The 8,339-nt window shown below is 52.9% G+C and overlaps 1 protein-coding gene across 1 annotated transcript in view; it reads right to left on the reverse strand.

Moving 5' to 3' along the window:
• The window catches only part of LOC115273441 (complement C3 alpha chain-like), a 26,508-nt gene that overhangs the window by 16,958 nt on the left and 1,211 nt on the right, over nt 1–8,339 (reverse strand). Inside the window, exons 4-12 of the mRNA XM_029916482.1 lie at nt 8,198–8,324; nt 7,509–7,624; nt 7,263–7,409; nt 6,670–6,879; nt 6,342–6,548; nt 5,858–6,016; nt 5,455–5,584; nt 5,144–5,215; nt 4,773–4,970 (exon numbers count right to left, since the gene is read on the reverse strand). Of these exons, the coding sequence (XP_029772342.1) occupies nt 4,773–4,970; nt 5,144–5,215; nt 5,455–5,584; nt 5,858–6,016; nt 6,342–6,548; nt 6,670–6,879; nt 7,263–7,409; nt 7,509–7,624; nt 8,198–8,324 (1,366 nt within the window). The remainder of the gene's footprint in view (nt 1–4,772; nt 4,971–5,143; nt 5,216–5,454; nt 5,585–5,857; nt 6,017–6,341; nt 6,549–6,669; nt 6,880–7,262; nt 7,410–7,508; nt 7,625–8,197; nt 8,325–8,339) is intronic.

Raw genomic sequence — 8,339 nt, forward strand, 5'->3', positions numbered from 1 at the left:
ACTAAAAATGACATATCACCACCACTGAGTTGGTACAAAGGCAAAAACAGTCCAGGTTGGGTCATATTATTTCCCCTCCTCTGATTTTCATAGGAATGAAAGCATTTGGATTAGTCTCTGAAAACAGTGGCTCCCAGACTCCACACCTGCTGCATCTGATGGTTATGTTCCCCAAGCAAACAGGTGGCTCAAGAGACTCCCCAGACCTGCTGGTGACCCCTGCCGATGGGGTGGCCTTTTGAGCCAAGCCTGACACCATCAGCAAGTAGACAAAGTGTGGCCAGAATACGATTCAACCCTGTCTGGGCTGTTCCTCAAAACATGAGGGGCAGATTATAACACGGTTCTCAGTTTGCCTAATAACCACATAAGTGAAATCCACTGATGCCTAAATCCATCCATATTCTGGAATAATCCATCAACGTGCCTGAGGGATATACACATGCAAGTAACTCTCTGTCTCACCCCCAACCAGCTAAAGAAATTACACAATTTGCAGCACCTGGCAGGCTCAGTCGGTTGAGTGTCCAACTATTGTTCAGGTCATGATCTCATGGTTGGTGAGTTTGAGCCCTGCATCTGGCTCGCTGCTGCCAGTGTGAGCCTGCTTGGGATCCTCTGTACCCCCCTGTCTCTGCCCCTCCCCTGCATTTACAATTGCACCACGAATTATAAAATACCTGGAAATAAACCTAAACAAAGAGGTAAAAAAATCTGTACACCGAATACCATAGAAAGCATATGAAAGAAATAGAAGACTCAAAGAAATGGAAAAACATTCCATGCTCATAGATTGGAAGAACAAATATGGTTAAAATGTTTATACTACCCAATGAAAATAGCAGCAGCATTCTTCACAGAGCTAGAACAAAGAATCCTAAAATATTTTTTATGAAACCACAAAAGACCCCAAATAGCCAAAGCAGTGTTGAAAATAAACACCACCAAAGGTGAAAGTATCACAATCCTGAATTTTAGTCTGTATTATGAAGCTATAATCACCAAGACAGTATGGTATTGTCACAGAGACAGAAACATTGACCAGTGGAATACAACAGAGAACTCAGATATGGGCCCACAAATGTATGGCCAACTAATATTTCACGAAGTAGGAAAGAGTATCCAATGGAATAAAGACAGTCTCTTTAGCAAATGGTGCTGGGAGAACATTAATGTCATTAATAACTTAGGAAACAACAGCTGTTGGTGAGGATGTGGAGAAAAGGGAACCCTCTTGCACTGTTGGTGGGAAAGAAACTGGTGCAGAATGGTGCAAAATGGTGTGGAATTCCCTCACATTATTAAAATTAGAATTACCCTATGACCTAGCAATAGCACTACTAGGAATTTATCCAAAGGACACAGGAGTGCTGATTCATAGGGACACAGGCACCCCATAGCACTATCAACAGTAGCCAAAGTATGGAAAGAGCCCAAATGTCCATCAGTTGATGAATGAATAAAGAAGATATGATGTATATATACAATGGAATACTATTTGGTGATGAAAAAGGATGAAATCTTGCCATTTGCAACAATGTGAATGGATCTGGAGGGTATTATGCTATGTGAGATCAGTCAGTCATATGTGGAATTTGAGAACCTTAACAGAAAACCGTGGGTGAAGGGAAGGAAAATTAAGATACAAACAGAGAGGGAGGCAAACCATAAGAGACTCTTAAATACAGAGAGCAGATTGGGGGTTGATGGGATTGGGGGGCTGGGGGAGCGGGGGAGATGGGTGATGGGCATTGAGGAGGGCACTTGTTGGTTAGCACTGGCGGTTGTATGTAAGTGACGAATCACAATAATCCATTACTGCGGCCAAGGCTACACTGCACTGACAATAAATTTATATAAAGAGGATAAAAAAAGAAATTACACAATGCCAGGGGAGAAAACACCCTAGCATGTACAAAATTAGATAATTTTGTACAATTTTTCTCCTTGAGAAAGCAAGTCTGTAGGTCGCTGGAGCAGAAGGCAGCAAGCCTAGGATAGAATAATTTGCACAGACTAAGGATACAGCTCTTTGCTCATGTGTGTTGAGAATGTTTGTGTCTTTTTGAGCGATGGTGGTGGAGGGAGTCCTAGTCTTCTGGCTAAAGAATTTAAAAATATATTGTCCCCTTTGGAAATGTCTGCCTTTAAAAGGTGACTGCATATTTCTAAGCAATCAATTAAAAAATAAGTAATAAAATAAAATATAAATCAGCATAAAGGTATGTCCATATCAGCTGTCATGCAGGCTACACAAAAATTGATTTGTGGGGAAATTTCCCTTGGCTTAAGTTTTGCCATGATCTGATAGCAAAAAGAGGTTTAGACAGTGACTACACAGGAAAAAAGAGGGACTCTGCAGTGGAGAGACCCAGCAGACGGCACCTTAATCATGTGATCAAGGCTCACAGCACCAACAGCGGGACGAATCAATGTCTTCGGGCTCCTGATATGATGCACTGAGAATCCATAATGTCTCCCCTGTGACAGTGCTGCCCCTAACACAAACCTGATGTCACTGTGCGGGAGCATGGAGCCAGCCCAACCGTGGGACAGCCCCCCAACGGCTGGACATGAAAGTCACGAAAAGATGGATGCACTGCCAGGGGTTGAGCAGATCCAAGGACACTAAGGACACCCCGCCAGTAAACATGACGTCTGCTCCTGGACCAGATCCTGTTCCTGTAGAGGACCCAAACCAGACTAGACCAACCAGACCAAACCAGACCAGACCAGACCAGACCTAACCAGACCAAACCGGACCTAACCAGACCAGCCCAGCCCAAACCAGACCAGACCCAAACAGACCAAACCAGAAAGGACCAAACTAAAGCAAAACTAAACCAAAGGGAAACTACTGAAGAACCTGCACGGGGATGGAGGGTTTGGAGGTGGTAACAAGTCACCATTAATATCCTAATTCTGATTACTGTGCAGTGGAATTGTGCGATAATACCTTTGCTTCTAGAAATTCCACATGGAGCTAACTGGGTTTGTGCCCATTCCTCCTTTTTCTGTTTTAGACTTTTTAAAGACCAAAAACACCGAAAAAGACGATTATGTTTGCTCGGATCGGGCTGCCTGCTGCTGCGACATTTCCCCGTCTCCCTGAGTTTTTAAGCAAAGGGGTTCTATATTGTGACATTTCATCCTGGGGTTGATAAGGAAATTCCCTGGGTTTCAAGAACTGCTGACATCGACCTTTGTTCTCGGAGCCCAATTTGGACAACGCAATTTCTGGTCCCCCACGGAAGCGATGGGATGTGCGAGAGAAGTGTTCAAAGGCCCAGTGAGAAGGGTCAGCGGAGCGGCCGCCACTCTGCTCACAGAGGTTAGAAAGAGCAATCTAGACCCGGAGGGCTGAGCGGGGAGCCTGCTGGGGTGACCCTCATGCAGGTGCCATGCAGCCCACAGCGCGGTGGGCTCACTGTGGGTTTGGCTTCCCTGCACCCATCCTAGCAGAAAGGCCTTCCTCTACTTAAGACACATCAAAAAGCATCTGTAGAAAGCAGGATCCGATGTCACTGGGCTCAAAGCCTCTGAGCAAATAGCAGGTAGCTTTCTTGTCGGTTCTGTCAGGGCCGCCTCATTGAGGGGGCGGGCGGTGGGCACTCTGGTTCTGCTTTCAGTGGGCTTCTTGTAACTAAATTTCTCTTGGCTTAGGATTTATTTGGCCTGAGATGTAAGGATTCAAGTGTACATTCTTATCCAGAATGGAATGAATAAATGAATGGATACTTGAACAAGTGAATGAGTGAGTGAGTGAGTGGATAATTGGATGAAAACGAATCAACAGATGCTATTTGGCACTGAGTTGGCACCTCTTTGGAGAGCAACATAATTGAGGTTCTTTGGTAAAGATGAACTAGAAACTTATCTCAGACAGAAGCACCCTTCCCTTCACACAGGGCCTCCTCCCCCCACAGACAGTGCCTCCTTCCTCCAAGAAGGGTATGCACTCCCCTCACACAGGTGGGTCCCTTCCCCTCAGGTAAGCCCCCTCTCCTTTCCACTGGCCCTGCTCCCCCTCTACAGAGGCATCCTTCCCCCCAAGAGGACCCTTCCCGCTCAGATAGGTTCTACTTCCTCAAACAGGTCCTGCCCTCTCAGACCAGGCCCTCCCTCATCAGACCGCGCCCCCCCCCCCTTTTCACTAAGCCTCATCCCTCTGGCCTGGGCCTCCTCCCTCAGACCCGACTTCCCCTGCTCTGACAGAACCACCCTCCTCAGACCATCCCCTCACACCTCTGATGGAGCCTCCAATTCTGGCCAGTCTCCCTGCTCAGACCAGGCCCTCCCCCTCAACCAGGCCCTCCCCCTTCTGATGAGCTTCCTAACTCTGGCTGGCTTCCTCCCTCAGACCAGGCCTTCCCCTCACTGACCAAGCCTCCGTACTCTGCTCCCTAGCCCTACTTTGGCCAGCATTCCAGCTCTGACCAAGGCCTCTCCCCTCAGAAGAGACACTCATTTCTCAGACCAGATCCTCCCCTCTCTGACCAAGCCTCCCCCCTCTGGCAGCAGAGGGGCAGGTGCATTCACTCCGGGCCAGCCTCCAGCATAGACCAGGCCCTCCCCCATCAGACCAGGCTTTTCTCCCTAAGACCACACCCTCCCCACTCTGAATAAGCCTCCCCGCTCTGTCCAGGCGCAGGCAGGAGCACTAACTCCGGGCCAGCTTCCCAACTCTGACCAGGCCCTCCTCCCTCAGACCTGATCCTCCCCTCTCTGACCAAGCCTCCCACCTCTGGCGGCCCAGGGGCAGGTGCACTCACTCCGGGCCAGCCGCAGGTGGGCGCTGCGGGAGTGGTTGAGCCTCAGCTGGGTGATGTGGCGGCAACAGTCCAGGAAGGCCTTTACGCACGACGCCTCCTGCTGGACGGCCCGGGCCCTGCGCTCGCACGAGAACTTCATGGGGTTTTCCCGCATGCCCTGTTCACAGCACTTGCTCTCCTCCATCAGGAACTGGACCACTGGGGGGACACGGCACCGTCAGGCCCTCACCCGGGGCTTCGAAGCAGGAAGGGCTCAGGGCAGACCACTGGTAGGACGTCCCCACGGCCAGGCCCTGCCCTCCTCCCTCCTGGGCTGGGCCCCGGATGGGCAGGGTTCCGGGAGTGGAGGAGGAAAGGGCGGGGCCCCCGACCTTTGTCCATCTTCTTCTCCATGAGCATCACGGAGCGGCGGCGCCGGGTAGCTGCTTTGGGGCACTCCAGCTCTGAGGGGAGGGGACAAGATGGAGTAAGCCCTGACTCGGGTCCCCGATGTACTCCTCTCAGTAGCCCTGAGGGAGGAGTGTTGGTGCTCCCATTTGACAGCTGAGGAAACTGAGGCTCAGAAAGCAGCCATTCGCTAGAAGGTGTCTGGGCAGGACTCTGAGCAAGGGCCTCTGACCTCAGAACAGGGCCCTCCACCTGCTCAGCACGTGGTGGAGGCCCCTCTCTCCCCGGCCCTCACCTGTCCGATCCGGGGTCTGCAGGTCTTTGTTGGTCTTGAAGGCCAGCCCCGCGTCCGTGAAGACGCCAGCATAGTCCTTCCCGCTGCCGGGAGTGCAGCCGATGTCTGCCTTCTCCACCACGTCCCAGATCTGCAGGTGGGCAGGGGTCACGGGAGGGCCTGCAACCCCAGGTCTACATGCCCCACCAGGCCCCTCTCGGAGCTGTGTGCGCACCTCTCCACCCCCATTGCGGACTCCTCCATGCGTGCTCCCATCTGCAGCCTTCACTTCCTACTCCCTTCCCTGGCTGTGTCCCCCCAGACCTCCTTTCAGCCCAAGCCTACCCGCACCTCCAGTGTTCTTCCGAGCGCCACCCCTTTGCCTCCGCTCCCTTCCCCCAAACCCTAGCGGCAAGGGGCGCACCTTGCTCTGAGTTAACCTGTTCTTTTTGTTCAGGACGAACAGGCCCTTGTCCACTGCTATGAGCCCCAGTCGGGCCCCATGGTCACCCTCGATTTTGAGAGTCAACTGCTGCCCAGGTAGGTGCACCCTTTCTTCCTTTCTGCTGCTTGTCACCACCAGCTGTTGGGGGGGGGGCAGAGAGGCAGGAGTGAGGGGTCAGCCCTGCCATGCCTGGTCTCCATCAGTAGTCAGGCAAGGGCAGTGTCTGTACTGCCCTGGTCAGGAAGGGGAGGAAGGTGGAGACAGAGAGACTGAAGGCACAAAGGCCAGGAGAGAGGGAGTTCCTGAGGCTGAAACAGAGGTGGGGAGAGAAGGTGCTGGAAAAGGAGAAGACAGACCTCGGTTGGGGAGCCCACCCAGAGGCTGGAGAGAGGCAGAGACCCAGCAAGCACTGGCCAGGCGGGGAGTCCCAAGACGGGTGCAGAGGAAGGCTCTGGAAGCTTACCTTGCCCACACAGGAGTCCTTGACATCCACCCACACGGAATCGGCTACCACCTCCCTCTGGCCATTGTTGTTAATGAAGGTGTAATAAGCTACTAGGCGAAAGGAAGGAATGAAGTCTTCAGTGATGGTCAGGGTCACTGCATATATGTCCTGGCCGGGCTCCCGCTGCTGGTGGTCTGCCATCAACAACCTCCCTTTGTTCATGATCTGGAGGAGACAGGTTGGCATAAGGATGAATCAGGAAGGTGAGAGGGGGATGGGTGGCCCTGGACTGGGGGTGCTGCAGAAGTGAGGAGGAGGGGCCTGGGGATCCTAGGAGGACACAGACCAGGTAGGTGAAGTAGCGGATATTGTTTTCCTGGGTGGTGGTGGGGTCAATTTGCAGGTAGAAGTTGACGTTGAGACCGTCCCCCAGCTTGATCTCCATGCAAGGTACAGAGACATGCAGGTAGTTATTGCTCATGGTCTTGTAGGGTTGGGCGGTCATAGTCCTGGTTGCCTGTCGTGAGTCCGGGATGCCATCCTTCTTAGTGCTTACCTGGGTGAGGAAAGGGGATGAATGCTGGCCCCAAAGATGTCCATGTCCCTGGGACCTGGGAATACGGTACCTCCTGTGGCCAGAGGGACTTTGCAAATGGGATTAAATGAAGGATTGAGGACGGGGAGGTTGCTTTGGACTACCCATGTGGGCCGGATGTAACCACTGGATCCTTAGAAGAGAGCTATGCAGGTGGAGAACCCTGCCCAGAGGAGAACCCCTCTATGCAGATGAAGACACCTCTATGTGAATGGTAAGATCCCCTGACGCAAATAGAAGGACCCTACTCGTCACATGGCAGGATGATGGCAGAGGACAGAGTTCCTCCCTGCAGATACAGTCCCCTACCTCGCGGGCATGGGGCTAGAGGGGGCTGGACTCACAGTGATGGGCAGGGACTTATAGGTTTTGTGTGTGTTGATGATCAGCTTGGCCACACCGTCGGCCCGGGTGCGGGAGTAACCTTTGGAGTACTGGGTCACTACAGGGACATTGCATGCAGGAGAGCCATCGGGATTCGTCACCAACACCTGTGGGTGCAGAGCAGGGGTGGAGGGGGTTCAGGGGGCCAAAGGCATTGGCGGTGCTCAGGGGAAGGTTGGAGGGGGCAGCCCCACCCCAGGGCTCACCGTGAGGTCAAAGGGCATGCCTGGTTTGAAGAACTTGGATGTCTTGGTGAAGTGGATCTGGTAGGGGGAGGTCACGATGGGGATCCCGCGGCGCTCCGCCTCCACCATGTCACTGCCTGAGGGTGCCAGCCATGAGGGCAGGGTCCTGGGCCACCCCTCCAGGTAGGGCCACATCTTATATTGGACCTCCCTCAGACTGGGTCTCCATCAGACTGGCTGGCACCTTCATTCCGAGCCTCCCCCATAAGACTTGGCCTCCTTTGTTAGACTGGATCCCAATTTCACTTTGGCCCTCCCTATCAGACTAGTTCCCACTGTTATCTGGGTCTCCCTTGTCAGACTGGGCCTCCTCTCTCAGACTGGATCCTATGTTCATACTTGGCCTACCTCATCAGACTGGACCTCGTCCATCAGATTGGCTGGCACCTTCAGTCTGGGTCACCCTCCTGAGACTGGATCTCCTCCTCTCAGACTGGATTCCAGTTTTATTCTGGATCTACCCCACCCCCCACAGAACGGGCCTCCTTTGAGTACTTTTCACTGTCACCTGAATTTCCTCACTTACACTTGACCTCTCCCCTCAGACTGGTTCTCCCCTGTCACACTGCATTCCACCTCCATTCTGGGCCTCTGCCCTCAGACTGGGCCTCCCCCCTCATTTGGGTCTCTTTCCCCAGACCAGGCCTCACCTGAGTGCAAGATCACAGTGACGGACACGTACAATGACTTCCCCACCAGGGCATCTGCTCTGGGGGGGTCCACGCCGGCCAGAAGGACCTGTCGCTCCAGCCTGGCCTCCCCAGCGCCGTCACTGATCTGGGGGAGGAAAGG

The sequence above is a fragment of the Suricata suricatta genome, chromosome 12, assembly GCF_006229205.1.
Source record: "Suricata suricatta isolate VVHF042 chromosome 12, meerkat_22Aug2017_6uvM2_HiC, whole genome shotgun sequence".
Lineage (NCBI taxonomy): Eukaryota > Metazoa > Chordata > Mammalia > Carnivora > Herpestidae > Suricata > Suricata suricatta.